The sequence below is a fragment of the Rhinolophus ferrumequinum genome, chromosome 4 (assembly GCF_004115265.2).
Source record: "Rhinolophus ferrumequinum isolate MPI-CBG mRhiFer1 chromosome 4, mRhiFer1_v1.p, whole genome shotgun sequence".
Lineage (NCBI taxonomy): Eukaryota > Metazoa > Chordata > Mammalia > Chiroptera > Rhinolophidae > Rhinolophus > Rhinolophus ferrumequinum.
In genome coordinates, this window is record NC_046287.1 from 45,835,960 (window position 1) to 45,852,806 (window position 16,847).

Below are 16,847 nucleotides of genomic sequence, written 5' to 3' on the forward strand. Positions count from 1 at the left end.
CTCCCTGTTCTGACCCTAAATTACTCTTTACCGCTTACTGAGAAAAGGATCTCAGAACGCTACTTCACGGGGAAAGGGGGCGGGGGTGAGAAAGCAGTCATCCATACCCTCTCCTCCAAGTTCACTCCCCACTAGTTGAAGCCAGCGATGGATTCCAAATGGATGAACTCATCCTAGCGAAAATATGCATTGGAAATGAATGTCTTTAGACATTACTTCCATAAAATCGTTAAAATGATCAGTGCTGGATTTAGCAAAATGCTTCTGACTCAACCCAGTGTGGAAGTTAAAATTCAGCGCCACCTCTTACCTTCTCTTGTGACTGTCTTCAGAGCAGAGGGCTTGGCATATTAGGCCAATTAGGCAGAACCAGAGTGCTGCTAGTGCAATTACCCTCCAGTCACCGACTGACTTAATGAGGGGGATGCAGCCCATTGACCAATCAAAACACAGCCACCAGGGGCACAGCAGCAGCCAGGCATTCAATGAATAGTAGTAATTATAGTTTATGGCCTGTCAGTCAAAATGAAAACAAACATTTATTTGATACTGAGGTTGAAAAAGAACACATATATCTCCTAACTTCACTTTGGGGGCATCCATATGTTCCTGTTCAAGGAGAGCAGTTGTATGAAATAAAATGTTGCCACTTTCTACATTGGACATGGAACTATAGTTTGCAATTTATTAAATGCATTCAGATTTTAACAGAGAAAAATACTGCACAGCTACCAGACTCTGCTATACAGTTGTCACAATTCTGATCTGACATCACTATGTCTGATGAGTGATACCCCAAAGTCTGTGACCCAGGAAATTTGAGGCCCAGGGGTCACGTATGTGCCTAACAACATAAGAATAGGATTCCATGGTAATTCTCTTGATTCTGTCTCTGTGAGACGCACCGCTAAGAAGTTGAGGCTTGACACCCTTGCCTTCAGAAAAAGCAAACCTTTACAATAAAGAGAGTCTTGACACCATCAGATTTTTAAAGATACCACCAATATTGTTATATTTTGTTTTAACCCTGCTCGTCAATTTCCTCTATAACAAAAGTAATGGGATTTGGGGGACACTTCATTGAGGCTGGCAAGAAACTTGAGGTTAAAAGGAACCACCCTTTAATTTTGATTAGAATGGAAATACAAGGGGCTGCTCTCCTCTCGATGACCTTATAAAAAGCTGCTTTCATCCTAGAATGTCCTTCATGACAGCACACAAACATGGAGGTGTTCCATTTATTAGGGATCTCGTGGGTGTGCTGTGGAGCGAGATGAGGAGGACGGATGAAGGACCGGGGCGTGTGGCGGGCAGACTCACAGAACTCACCCTGACCAACATGCTGTCGGCAAAGGAGGCGGGGTTGTCCACCTCAGTGAATGCTGGGGGGCCGGTGCCCATGATTTTCCAGCGCATGTAGAGCACCCCTGCTGCCCCCAAGGCCAGCAGGGTCATTCTGAAGAGGAGGCCCCCATTCCTGAGCACGCCAATATTCTGAAAGGACAACGCAAAGCCCTGATGTCACCGATTTTCAAATAGAAATGTGGCCAAGCCAGGTACAAATGTGCAGCAATTCTGCCTGAACTGCACTGACACTGCGCTTTAAAAGGTTGGCTAGTTTAGCATTCAAAATCACAAGAAATACTTTGAAAATGGCATTTTAAATCAGCCGGTCCTTGACATTTTCCATGTCTGGGCTGCAGACAGAAGTATATACTCACCTCTAATGACTTGTCCTTATGTAGTACCTTCTGGACAATTTCCAGAACATTTAATTTGCCTATCACCAAGATGTCAAAGATTGCATTTAAGCCCTAAGGAAGCAAAACAAGGCAATCAGTGGTGGCAGAGCCTAACTCTGATTAGGTAGCAATTATACTTCACAATTTTACTACTAAATCTAGACAACGAATGTAGTAGATTCGGTAGTTACGGAAGACATCTTCAGCTCTTAAAAAACCCCTATTGTTTCTATGAAATCAGCTCATGGTAATATAGTATAACAACTGTATTAGCGAGTAAATTCCTGTTTGTCCTAATTTCATAGTCTGTATGTAAGAGTACGATAAGATTTGGGATAGCTAGAAAGTTGGACCTCTGCAGAGGTCCTTCCTTTTCTTTTTCTTCCTTTACTGTAAAACAGTCCCTTGGTTGATACAATAGAGTGGTTACCTGGGCAGTTATTATGCCTAAAATCATAAAGGCAGTCATCAACCTTGACATCCCAGCCACAGAAGTAATTACGTCTTAAAAACCTCCAATGCTGACTGGCTGGCCAGTGTAGCAGAAGCAGGAGCAGGGCATATAGGACAGTCTCTGCTGGCCCTTTGTAGAACTCTCAGGATCAGACTCCTAATTGCCCATCAGCTTTTAGGGCACACACCAGACTGAATTTCCCAGCCTCTCCTGCAGTTAAGCATGGTCACGGGACTGAGTTCCAGCCTATGGGATGTGGGTAGAAGTGATAATGCCCCATCTTTGAGATTTGGGTAGAAACCTGTGCACGCACCACTACTCGGTTTCCCCATCCAGCTGGCTGTGAGGGAGACAAGGGAGGTGATCAGGGTGACTTTGGGAACTACACACTGACGGTGACAGAGCCTCTGCCAGCCTGGGTAACTGGGTGGAGGGCAGCTACCTCTGTCACGTGCAGCCCCGCCCACGACTATTAGGTAGATGATAAATGACTTCGATTACGTGGTGATGCAACTGGATTTTGAGAATGAGATACTATGGCTCCACTCACGTGGACAGCTTTCATTACCACCACGAAAGTTTCTTTCCAGCAGGTGAGGGCTGCTTTTGCAGCTATTAAATCTAATGCTACAGGCTGAAGGCTATGCGAGCCTTGGATTCTATTGTCTACCCTGGAACAGATGTTCCATAGCTGTTGCTGCTGCAGACAATGTCATAGAGCAGAGCTCTCCGTCCAATAAAGTGGTCAGAATACATACGGCGTTATTGGGATAAGGCTGCCCCTAAATGACTTGGGTCTCTTGAATACGGGGATTTGTGACAAAGGAGATCATACATCATCAGAAACCCGTGGTAATTTGTGGTTTTCAGAGCAAGGATGACATTCCTACTTAACCCTCTCGCAAAAATGCTGGGAGCCATTAATTATCCAATCCACGGGCCAGCGCTGGGTTAATCATTTCAAAGAATCCTGATTTTATTCACCCGTGTGATATATGATTTTAGTGGGTCACAGAAGACCATTTCTGCCTGTGTAAACCATTTTCTAGAAGGCAGAAAGAAGCTCCCTGTTGAGCTGCCGCTGTTTTCTTACGCTGTTTGTTTTTCTGCCTGTGAGGTATAGGACAGTCACCAAGGGGTGACAGGGTCATGTCGTCCTGAGGACTAAGTAAAACACAAGTTTGGCACTTCCTCCCCCTTCCCATTTAAATGCATCATCAATATGTCCACATTCTTACCAAATTTTTGAAAATAGCTAACTTACACCATATCGTTAGTCACGTAAATTCAACCTAATTCTTTAGTGCTTTTCAAATATTAATGGGAGTCACCTTGAGACCTTGTGAAATGGAGATTCTGATTCAGCAGGTCTGAAACCCTAAATTTCTAATAAGGTCCTGGATAATTCTGATGCTATTGGTCTTTAAACCACACTTTGAGAAGCAAGCGTTCAGGGTTCAGGATCTCAGTAGGATGGTTTTGTCCCTCAGGGGATGCTTGGTAATATATGGAGACATTTTATGTTGTCACGACTGAGGGGGTTCTACTGGTAACTAGTGAGTGGAGGCCAGGGAGTGTGCTAAGAATGCATGAGACAGCCCTCCTATACGAAAGAAGATCCAGCCCAAAATGTCAATAATACCAAAGTTGAGAAACATTGGTTTAGAGCAAACATTTAAAAAGCAACTCATGAAATTCAAGTATCTTTGCACAGTAATTCTTTCTATACCATTTCCTAGCTCGCTAACCTTGACGTTATAGATCAAGTCCAATAAAACCACCGATCTTTGCCTTTACTTGTGTCAAACCCTGAAAAGCTCTTACTGCTCTTTCTTTCCCTCGGTATTCCTATACAGACCATCCACATCTCATATCTTTGTTTTCCATTTCTCCCCCTCTGCTCACATCCCTAATTTCTAGATCTCCCTCTAATAATGCTAGGCAGAAAATTGGCTGGAATGCAGGAAAGTGGATTTCAATGCCTCTCCCTTCCTGGGCTTCGGTTCAGATCAGATGTAGGAGGTGTGTACCTTCACTCTTCAGAAGTCCTCTCCTCTTCTCTTTCCCATTTCTAATCAAAGCCAAGTATAACATAACAAACACGCAATATTTGTTTAATCAGGACCAGAAGCACTGAAGGGGTCAGTCCACTGTTACATTCAGGAATGCTGAAATACGAGAGCATCCAAGAAAACTCAAACCATTCTTTTATCTTTTTCTACAGGACCTCTCCAAGAGAACTAATCACTACTCTAAAAGAACTTCCCACTCTCCATTTCTACCAGTTGCTAATGCTAGTCAACTGAAACAGTCAATCCCCATATGAAACACCAGGATTGTAAAAGCACACACACATCATTAGAAAGGTCTAAGACCGTAGGCCAGCAATGGAGCACCATAGAGGAAGTCAAACAGGCAGGGCCAGCCCATTTTGTCTCTATAGGGAGGCAAAGGTGTGTACAGAGCAGGCCCTGACTGCCTCGGTCTTACCAGCACGGTGATCCCTTGCTCTTTGCACAGCATGGCCATAGCTCCCAGAATGATACTCAGCAACACCCAGAATGTAGAATGGGTTCCCTCCTTGTTACCTGCTGATTAAAAAACATGACAAAGTTAGAAGTCATGCAACACAGCTCAGTCTTGTTAGCATCAGGAACTAAAATTCTAAGCATGCACCTTACCTAGCTACAATTTAAAAACAGAGTCATCTTCTGACAGCCTTTCTCTGTAGGCGAGTGTGTTAGACCCCTACGTTTCTGGTTAGACAACACTCTCTAAATGGTACACACGTCCCTCTGAAGGTGTACCTTACCAGGTGCCCAGAGCCATTGGGGACACTGTAATGAAGCCACGGCCACAAAGACATTTCATTGTAGAGTCCCCATGGGGCAAGTTCCTTCTCTCCGACCTGCCAATCATTTGATAGGCCATTCTGACAAGTTATGTTGAGAACTCCCACTGAGAGTGTAAGCACTGCATTTGGGTGCATAATGACCTCAACAGTTGCTGCTGCTGTCACAACGACGGGAGCGATGGGAAGACCTGAGCAGCTCTGAGAGTCTCTCCTACTCCACGGATAGCCTGGTCTCTCTGAACATCAAGTGGTGTGAGATGGGTCTGCTCTGCTCCCAGTGTGGAATAGCTCTGACCTATGAAGAACACAGGACCACTGACTGAGGGCTGGCAACCACCTAGCACTGGGCAGGTAAAGGCATAGGGCAGGCTGGGCTGCCAACCTGTATGGGGACTCAAACACCAACAGGAAGCCAAAACACCTGCGCTGGTATGGCCAGGCTGTTCAAGGACCCAGTCAGCTTGCTGCGAAAATGTCCTCATTCACAAACAGGCTCCAGCAGCAGGAGACATCGGAAGTCAAGCAGAAAGGATGCATGGACAAATTTTTTCCGACTTTTTTGGCTTTTCTTGGGAATCTCTGTATATCAAATTTCCAGGTTTAATGCACAAAGAGGCAGGATATAATAACAAAAAAATTTATTTATTTATTTTATTATAGTTGAGGTACTTTAAGGCTTTCAATGAGGCCAACTGATCAGTAAAAGCCTTATTAATTTGGATTCCACTGTCTCATAAAACACAATGAACACTCTTGTTTTAAGCCTTTCTAGTCCTTTCTGCTGCCTATAGGATAAAGGTGACCCTTCTGAGAATGCCATTTAAGACCTGTTGACCTGGCCACATGACATCTCTCTGGCTTTTCTGGGCCTATATTTCAGGCACACCTGCCAACACGCTCTCACTTTGCTTTGTGTATTCTGTTCTCTTTGGCTACAAGGCCCCTGGCAAAATCCTACCCATCTTATACAGCTGTCAGATGTCACTTAAGCTGTGAAATCCCACCCCCACCCTCCCAGGCAGCCACCTTTCTCAATTCACTTGTTTCTCCACAGTTAGACCAGCAAATGGTCTGCATGTCTGACATCCCTGAGAATGGGGTCACGTACCTCAACCTCCCTGGTTAACCCTCTACACTAAGTGAGGCCCAGCTGCAGCACCCTAAACCGAACTTACCGCAGTCTATCACGACATTCTTCACAGAGTTTATTACAAATACTTGGTTTCCTGAATTTCCCCTAGATTGGGAGAGGTGGGGGTCTCTCAACCTCAACACTACTATTTGGACTGGTTAATTCCTCGTGAGGGCTGATCCATGCATCAGAGAATGCTTAGCAGGACCCCTTGCTTCTCCCTATTAAATAGCAGTAATATTCCTAGCCCTCAGTTGTGACAATCAAAAATGTCATAAGCTTTGCCAAATGTCCTGGGGGCAGAGAGACAGAAATGACCTCCAGCTGAGACCACTGCCCTAAAATGTGGTCCATGGCCCTGCCCTTGAACCCTGTTGGAAATCAACCCTCAGGCCCCGCCCAGACCTGCAAAATCAGAAACTGGAGGGTGAAGCCCAGCAATGTGCCTTTTAACCAGGGTGCAGGTGATTCTGATGCAGCTGAAGGTGGAGAAGTATCACTCTAGATAGGAAGCTTACTCACATCTCATCCCTGCCACCGGGCCTGGCTTGTAGGAGCAACTCAGAAGTTTTTTTGACGGAATCTACGGCACCTGCCTGACTCTGGGAAGGCATGATCAGAGAATGAAATGCCTGTCCGCTGTCCACCAACACAGGCAATAAGCCCACAAATCACGGAACCACATCGCAGTAAACGTTGGAGTAGTGTCTTAGAGGGTGTGCATATAATCTCCTTTGCAGTGACCGAAATGCTGAAGTCCTGTCCGTAATGCATCCAGCAGGGGGCCACGTGGCCTTGACTTCAGTAACTTCTGAGAAGGGTATTAGCTTTCCCTAACAGCCCATTTCACTTGTAAACTTTGGGCTGCTAGAATCTTCTTTTCTGGAATGAGCCCACACCTGCCTCCCCAAACTTCAGGTCTTGGTTGTGCCTTGGTTGTGTCTCTCCAATTGTCCTAGGAGCACAGCGCCCGGAAGCCAAGTTCTCTTTACTGAAAACCATTATGTATTGGAATGTTTAGTTCCATCTAGCAAACTAAGGATAATTGTACTTGCAGAAATTAATTACAGCATATGTATGTAATACCAAAAAATCACAATTCTGATCCACAAAAATAACAAAACCCTGTTCAATTAATCATGATCGCATTTGAGTGCTTACTTATTTATTGGAACTTATTATTTTCTTTTGGCATTTGCTGGCAATCATTAACAGACAAGTGTTCGTAGACACCAAAGCCTTTGAAAAAATCATGACCAAAATAACCTTAAAGCTAACATATTGGCTAATTCCTTTTAGGATATGATTTTGAGAAAGGCTCCACACATTTTAGCAGCAGAGCACAGGGGTCCAGCTGGCAAAATGGAGGTGATCACAGCTCACAATGCACCAGGCCAGGGAGAATATGACATACGACGGAAATGGATGGCAGACGACACGCTTAAGGCTTGTCCTCTTGTTGGTTCATGTAGCTCTTTCTCCCATAACACGTCTTCCTGAGTCTGTGTCAATCTACTTTCAGGATTTTCTCATAATTGCAGTTTATATGTAAATAGACACCTTTAATTATAAACGAACCCATTAATTATCACAGGGTCTCTTCTACCAGATAAATGTGGTAAAAGACACCCCTACTCCGGCTCCTATGCCCCTCCAGACCCTACACCAGGCCCAGCCCATGTCCACTAAGTATTAGGCTCAGTGAGTTCATGAGAAACCAATGGACCTCTTGCCCCATTACCTAGATTTGATTTTTTTAAGCTTCCCCCACTCCCACAATTTGTGTTCATAGCTCTTAACAAAACATAATATTATTTCCCAATGTAATGTTCCCCATTCTTAATATTAAAAGCAGGTCCCTCGCTCATTTTACATTTCTTCCTAGAAAAACTGAATTAGCTTGTATTTTACTTGACCATAACATGGATTAATATTTCTCCTATGGACCAGTGGCTTTGGGTAAGACAAAAAATTTCTAGCTCCTCCATGAAAACACCCAAGACTGCTCTTGAAAGCATTCCATTAAGTTAAATTACAAAGTTAAATTACTACAGGGATGAAAAAGTCATGGGCTCATTTTCCACTTGTCTGGAATTTAAAATGGCTTTCTCCTTAGATGGCTAAATTAGAAAATTCCCTGAACACAGAAAAACAACTTATATAGAAAACACAGCCTTCAGATTTATTGATAGCCTTCTTCTTACTCACTCCAAAATTTCACCACACTTCTCAAAACCCCAATTTCTGTGGGGGACCCAGATTCCCACCACCTCTCAAATCCTCTATGACAATTCTTCTGGAAGAGTCCTACTCTTTAATTTTCTCTTATACTTCTGATTTGTTCCAAATACATCCAGTATGAAAACATATGAAAGATGAAGACAATGTATCTTTGCTAAAGAAGTTTCTTCAGTTTCAGTGATTATTAAATATTAAAGTATCACTTCTCAACAGTGGCAATTTCCAATCAAAGGCAAAATTGCAGGGGTCAGTTATAAACCTAGTGATGACTCCACATTCAGAAAACCATTTTAGACCACTACTGTCCAGAAGAGTAGCCATTATAACTAATGAGCATCTGAAATTCACCTAGATACTGTTGAGACATGTTGTAAGAGAAAACACACACCTGATTTGGAAGATTTTGGTATAGAGGATGCAAAATATTTCATAATTTCTATACTGATTACATGTTGAAATTATAGTTTTGATATATTGGGCTGAATAAAATATACTGGTAAAATTCATCTCCCCTACTTCCTTTTATAATGTGGCTACTAGATAATTTTAAATTGTATGGATGGCTCACGTTGTGTTTCTACTGCACAGTCCTGCCTATAGCATGTGCTCGAAGATGCAGCTCACAGAGGAAATGATCGGCACATGGCTGTATTCCAAGTCTGCCTTTGAAAACCTGGAAAATATGAAACGAGTTTGTCTATTGAAATCCAACTCTTTCTCTCCCCAGTCCCTACCAGAGAAGTCACTTGATACTTTATCAGGAGTCATAAGACTAAGCTTTCACACACACTTCAGTTTATCCTGAGTCTAAACTGGAAACTTAATAATATTTATAAACTATATCGTATAAATGAAAGGGTCTCTTTACAAATGTGTGGTATGTATGTGCATGATAAACCAAGACCAAACTACAGGGTACTGACAAAGTGTTTCCTGTACTCGGGGTGAACAAGAAAAGATTCATAAAAATTAAATAATCAACTGGGAAGCTGGTCCCGAGTTTGGGGACAGCCCAGCCTAACAGACTTCTGGTAATGCGACCTGCTATAGTATAGTTTTACCCATGTAATTGCCCAAATTAAGATTTTCTCTGAGTTTTGAATTGTCAAGGTGACTTATGCTAGTAATTGCCAATATACAGCACAATCTAGGGAATTTGGACTTTGTGTTTTTGTGACTATGCTTTTATTTAGTAACTAATGCAAACCATTCTTTTATTTCCAAGTTTGAGCATTTTAGTATATGTGCTGCCGAAGCGAGCACAGTTTGAGCATTTTAATAAGACAACTGAAACAGACAATGGCAGGTCACCTTGCATATAGATGGCACTCAATAAATACCCATTCAATCAGTAAATAGTTTCATTTATTTCCATGTCTATCAGGAGTCTTATTTAATTCCATTTTTCTTATGCAATTATGAGATGTGATTTAATACCAAAAAGTTAATAATTTGTTTAATGTGAACAAATACAGCTAAAAGTCTTTTCACTTTTAATTTAGTCTTTGAACTTCTTCACAATAGAATAAAATCCATCACACAAGAGACTCTTTAAAAAAATTGTTATTAAAAAAATTACATAAGGACTATAAAAGGCATAGGAAAAATTGATTTTAATTTTAAATGTAGAAGTAACTGTTAAAAACAGTAAAAATAAATCCTGAGAGGCAGATGTCACCTCCAGTGCACTTGCATTTATGAATATTTTTATTCAAAAAAACTTCCCCAAATAGGGAATTCTAACTGGTGCATCATAGCTCTATATAAGCATCTCAGGATGTTACCTTTACCCAGAGTTCTCTGTTTCACCTCCATTCAGTCTGCTAAACTTGAAGTACCAATGACCCAGGAGAAGAGAAAAAAAACAATTTTGACACCATGCGACATCTCTCATCACTTAAGAAGACAACTTGCTCTAATATAATTATTCATTATTAGCAAACATCAACAGTTTATGATCCAGAACTTAATAATAGAGATGGGCCTAAAAAATATTTTCCTTGTTTCTGTATATGTCTCTATTATGTAAGATAATTCAATCACTTAGGTAAATGGAGGCAAAGGCTAATGGAGTGGAGGAAGCATGGGGGAAAAAAAAAACCCAACCCAAAATGTACTAATAGAAAGACACTTGTCAGTGCTAACACTCATAAGTGCCAACAGATGTGATCAATTTAATGAAGCATGTGCCTTGGATTTGGCACAACTTTCCAGCGGGAAGATCTTTCAGAAAAAGCATCACATTATCTGAGCTACCCTCTTCACCACTCAATGCCTGGCATCTCCACCGTCTTGAAATTGGCATGTCATGTTGTGTGTGGGAACCACGCCACCCTGACAGGTGGCCCGACTCTCTCTGCCAGAATGACACAATGAGCATCAGATTCTTGTTCCAAAAGTTGGAGCCAACCAAGCAGTGCTTCTACCCGCAGAATGAAAGAAGTCAGACATTGCCGGTCTACATGACAGGACCGTTTTGGGAAAATCAAGCAATGCAGGAACCAAAGAAACATGAAGGCAGAGAACAGAGAACACACACGAATACCACTGTCACAATTCAGTCGACAAGGGCCCCAAAGCAAAAGTCCTACAGTATGTGAATTACACAATTGCCCTATTTTTTTTTAAAGCTATGGTAGTATGATTCTAAGTCAAACAGATGTCTGAAGTCAGAATGAAAACATGAAGAAATAATAACTTTTACTCCCAAGAGTAAGAGTTATCTTGTTTTAGCTACCTGAATTATAAGGAAAGCAATATAGCAAATAAAGTTTTAAGAATGTAAAACAACTGAGATTTAAAATCTTGTCTTTTATAATAGATTAGAATTTAAAATGGTTGTTCTAGGTATGTAGCAAATCAAATTCATTCCCTAAAAAGATCCTCTCTTCCCCACTATAAGTAATTAAATTTCTCTTCCTGGCCCTAACTCCCATGAAACAAGTATTTTAAGGTATTAGTTTAGTTTTAGCTATTCTAGCAAATTTATTATGCAGAGAGATTATCTATTTCCAATCCGAACTACAGACTTTAAGAGAGATATAAATATCAACAAGATGTCACATCATAAGAGTAATACTTTTTGTTTTGGGTATTCAGAAATAATAACCAGTGCACCATTGACTTCATCTGACTTAGTGTTTTTCTTTTTTTTATAAGAAAATGTATGCTTCCTTTATAAGGACATGCCCTTTCTTAAAAAGGATTCTGTTGTAAAAGATCTTGCTTGGAGATATTCTATTTAAATGCGTGCGCAAGCACACACACACGCAAAAGGCAGACAGAAATGTTATGCTAGTAGATTTTTCTCATTTTCAAAAATGTCAGGATTCCAGAGGTTAGCATAGAATTGCTTGTTAACAAACTCAGGCAGTTAAAAATTGTGCAGAGCTATATAATACAGATACCACATCTATAAAGAAAGCTAATGAGGTTATCAAAAAGAAAAGTATCCTCTGAAAGGGCTTTTTAACTAGTCAAATCATTAATTTCAGAGCACGCCATTTTTTGTGCCCTTATAAAAAAATATTAAATCTGTTCCTCTGTAAAAACTTTTCTTGAACTTCAAGTTTATATGGAACTAATGCTAGACCTTTTGTTTGAATTTATGTTCAGATACAGAAAGAACAAAGACCAGGTCACTTTAAACCTAAGTTGAAACAATGAATAGCACTATTATTGTATCCAATAAATACTGGACTGAACTTCCACTATAAAAGAGCTTTGATTCTTTGATTCTCAGTTGAACACTTACAAACATGTGGACAACATGCGAAACGGAGACAAGGAATCATCATTGCCATGACATGTGTTTACCACTTGTTTTTTTCTTTACAGTCCACACTGATTAGACAGGGCAAAGTAAAAAAATGTCTGACTATTTCTTAAGATATCACGAAGACCAAATGAAAATATATACACCTGAATGTCCATGAGTATCAAGGGCTTTCCTCTGTTGGACTCAAAGAAATTTAATAGAGAGTAAATGAAAGAAATTAGCCGTATAAAATAGAACTACCATAGGACCTAGCAATTCTGCTTCTTGGTATTTATCCAAAGGAAATGAAATCACTATCAAAAAGATATATGCACCCCTATGTTCACTGCAGCATTATTTACAATGGCCAAGACATGGAAACACTCTAAGTGTGTACTAACAGATGAATGCATAAAGAAAACGTGGCATATTCATACAATGGAATATTATTTAGCCACAAAAAGGAGATCTTGCCATTTGTGACAACGTGATGGACCTTGAGGGCATTATGCTAACAGAGATAAGACAGGAAAAGACAAATACTGTATGATCTCACTTTTATGAGGAATTTAAAATAAATCAAATTCATACAGAGAATATTGTTGGTTGCCAGAGGCGGGTGGGGGGATGTGGGCAAGATGGATGAAGTTAGTCAAAACATAAGACTTTCAATTATAAATAAGTCCTAGGGATCTAAGGTACAGCATGGTGACTATAGTTAGTAATACTGTACCGTATATTTGAAAGATGCTGAGAGAGTAGATCTTAAAAGTTCTCATCACAAGAAAAAAAATTCTAACGTGTGTGGTGGTGGATGTTAACTAAACTTATTGTGGTGATCATGTCACAATACATATTATTATGTTGTACACCTAAAACTAATACAATGTTATATGTCAATTATACCTCAATAAAAAAATAAACTGTACATTCCAGGGCCAACAAAGAAATTCGCAGGACAGAGTTGTAGTCATCAGTTCTGCATAAACGCACCAGAAAAGAAGGGGATGCGTACTGAACCCCTGTTGTGAGGTGGGTACGAGGAGATAAAAGTTAACAAGGACGTATGGAGAACCAGACGGGCATTCGGAATAGTGGAAGCTCTTTTTAATCAAAATATACTAGACCGTAAGCCCTTCAAGGGCATGAACTGTGTCTTCCTAGTTTCTGTATCCATCCATACGCCGGGAACTGGGCCTGTACAAAGGATGCCCATACTGTTTGATTAATTATTGCTAACAGAACGAACAGCCTAAATTGCTCAGCCTCTCTGTGATTTTAGAACAGAATCAAACAGTGTCTTATCACGAATGCCTTAACCAGAATTATTTTTACATACAGAGTTCTTAACTGCTTCTCATCTGTGAAGGTATTACTAGTTGGTGAAAACTTTGCTCCTCTTAAAAAAGACTCTTAGCCACCATATTTATGAAGTTGGACCTTAATGTGATATTTAAGAATTATGCCAGAGTTATCATCTACAAAGAAGTAGTTTCTATTCTTAGCATGTTTGAAAAGGAGTACGGAGAATGTGAAACACAGAAGAGTTGCTGAAAACATACTGCCTCTGTCAACAGAGACTAAAAAAGCCTCCACTCACTTCCATCAGCTTGGGGGATGGAAGTCTCAGTTTGGGGGATACTGACACAAAGGGGGATTTGGGAATTGTGAAGGGGAGGGGAGGAGAGGAGAGAAGAGCAGCTGGCAGAGGGAAGGGACTGTTGTGAGGTTGCCCAGCTGAGGGGCAAGGAGGACAGCGCTGGGAATTCGGTTACAAAGTCCCACCCTGTTCTGCTGGGTGCTGGGGTTACAGCAGGTAGGTCTCCAGGCACAGAACCCTGTTGGTTCTCTGAACCCCGTTCGGAAGGAGTCAGAGAACTGCCTTATGTGTGGGACACAGGACTTCCTTCCCCCAAGTAAGCTAATAACTGAATGTTAGTCCCTCTCTTAAGAATCCACATTGTTCTGTGCCTACAGACCTGCACCAAGCTTGGGAGGCAGAGTTCAATCATTCCATGGGTTGTCTGCGAAAACAATGAGCGGGAACTGAAAATAGCAGTGAAAACCAATTCAAAATGATGGAGAGTGCAGCTTGAAGGATGGGTGTTTTCAGCCATCCACTTTAAACTCCCAAGAAAAAAACATTCTGATCTATAACTCAAAGCCTGCATGGGCAGGTGGATGCAGTCAGAGGACAGAAAGGACACAAAAGTCCGTGGCCAAAAATAACTTTCAGGGTCAAGACCCTGAGGCCTGGATGCATGTAGAGGGGCCGCTCTTAGAGCTTTATATTTTCCAAAGACTAAATAAGCTGTCGGTGACTGCAAAGGACCATACCAGTATGGAGGCGGGTCCACAGGCTCCATTTTAATCCACTCTTTCCTTTTCCTAAAGAGGGTTCAAGTGAACAGAAAAACAGAACCTGGGAAGGTCGGGCGGCCTGTAGACAGGAGGTCAACAGGAAGGCTTTTTCAAAGGCTTCCTTACCCATCCATTTGTCTTCTAACTCTTCTAAGTAACTTCAATCAAATGAAAATCTATTCATATTCTTAAAAGGGTTTTCACAGAAGTGACATCTACCACTGCTATTGTTGTACAAATATTAAGTATTTCCAAGTGAGCTTTCTCGAAAACATTTGCATCCTTAACATTAAAGGCCTATAACAATTTCTTTATAAAATCTCTTTCCGATTTTAAAGTAAACACATTATAAATGTTAAAAGAATGCTACTAGACCAAGAAAGAAAGGTTATAATGCTAGCAGGTAATACGGTTCCATTAATACTGAAATATACTTCACTGATTTCTCATATATCAAAATATTAATTGAAAAACCATCACACATTAGCACTTTTATCTTTGTTTCCAAAAGCTTTATTAAAAAAAAAAATCTACCTTTTGTATGGGTGACTCTTGGAAATAATTTTATAATTCACAAATGAATGAAAAATAGATACATATATCAGAATATGTATGTATGTGAAGTGGAACAGAGAAAAGGTTAGTAAAAGGATTCAAGAAAACAATATAAAATGTCTTTAGTTTTTTACCATTTTATGAGAATACTCCATTAAAGGAGGCTAACAAATGTATCAGTTCATTTGATAGAAGGATTTTTAGTCTCCTGATTGCTTTTCCATTATTTCATAAGAATAATTTTTAGAATTAATGAGACCTCCTAAATAATGTATTGCACATATGTTAAATCTATCAACATTTAGTACTTTCTTCAAAGAGCCCATCTGATGTCTTTGAAATTCATTCAGAATATGGAGTAGTTACTTTAAAGGAAGATATGTTAAAATTAATAAAATGATACTTCGTGAAACTTTAGAGCTGTCTTTGAGAAAAGCCAACAGACTTAATTTTCAACTTTCTTCAGGAAAAAATAAGACTATTGATACATTGTTATCCTACCTAACTGCAAATTGGGATTTAACTGCCAACTTAAGAACAGGAGATACCACTGTTTGCAATGAACAGAACAGTGAGGGAGTAAATGGACACCCTCCCTCTCTCCCACTCCCCTAAGTGATTCATGCGTTAACGAAAAAGCCACACCAAGGTGCTGAATGTTCTCTGAGGCTGGGGCAGATGCAATTCCCTACCGCACCAAATCCCTGAGGGCCAAATGTCTCTTGGCAGTTTTAAGATGATCATAGGTGAGGAGATACCCACCCCAGAAAGAGCTGGACATGCCTTATTGCTGTTACCGAATGTCTTGGGAAAAATCACTACCACTATTCTCTGTACTTGAAGCTGTTCTACTGAGCTGTCCCCAAACTCTCCAATGTGTCAGAAAAATGATGAGTCACAGGAAAAAGCGGTGGCTTTACCTGGGTAAGATAAAATAATAAGAAAACAGGGTGGGGAGTAGTTGGGTGTAACCAAGTCTTGAGTGAGTATGGTACAGTCTGGGACCACTAGGGTCACCCATCTACTGTGTGTTAGTGGAGTTACAGGTTTGAGACAATATGTGCTCCAAGACACACAACCTGAGCCCTGTGGGCAGCCTGGACAGGACAAGATGGGGGAGGGAGAGTGGGTTAAAATATCTCACAGGCCCTTCCTAATCCACCCTTGAAAACTATTGATAATTTCTACATGGATGTTCTAGGCACATAACGATAAATATCTAGAACATCAAAACAATACAGCCTGTCCTAGAAGAGTTTGGAATCCTGCCTAAGTCCTTTTGTAGGGGGGGGAAAAGGTTAAAGGGAAGTTGTCTACTGCTTTTTCAAGTCTATAGGGTATACCCATGTTCATAGCAGCACTATTCATGATAGCCAAAAAGTGGAAATAACCCAAATTCCCATTGACAGATAAACAAACAAAATGTGATATATACATTCAAGGGAATATTATTCAGTCTTAAAAATGAAGGGAATTCTGGCACATGCTACTGCATGGATGAACTTGGAAGACATTATGCTAAGTGAAATAAACCAGACAAATACTGCATGATTCCACTTTCATGAGGTACCGAGAATAATCATATTCAAGGACAGAAAGTAGAAAGGTAGTCATCAGGGGCTGAACACGGGGGAGAATGGGGAATTACTACTCAACTGGGTTTCCGTTTGGGAAGACGAAAAACTTCTGGAGATGGATGGTGGTGATGGTTACACAACAATGTGAATGTACTTAACGCCACTGAACTGGTA

At 40.7% G+C, this 16,847-nt stretch overlaps 1 protein-coding gene across 3 annotated transcripts in view; it reads right to left on the reverse strand.

Moving 5' to 3' along the window:
* Positions 1-16,847, reverse strand: part of TMTC4 (transmembrane O-mannosyltransferase targeting cadherins 4) — a 56,341-nt gene that overhangs the window by 21,251 nt on the left and 18,243 nt on the right. For 2 of the 3 annotated variants that reach the window (XM_033104115.1, XM_033104114.1), the window contains exons 6-9: positions 4,687-4,787; positions 1,722-1,814; positions 1,330-1,494; positions 311-513 (exon numbers count right to left, since the gene is read on the reverse strand). In XM_033104115.1, the coding sequence (XP_032960006.1) occupies positions 311-513; positions 1,330-1,494; positions 1,722-1,814; positions 4,687-4,787 (562 nt within the window). The remainder of the gene's footprint in view (positions 1-310; positions 514-1,329; positions 1,495-1,721; positions 1,815-4,686; positions 4,788-16,847) is intronic. The other variant, XM_033104116.1, reaches the window with a different exon arrangement.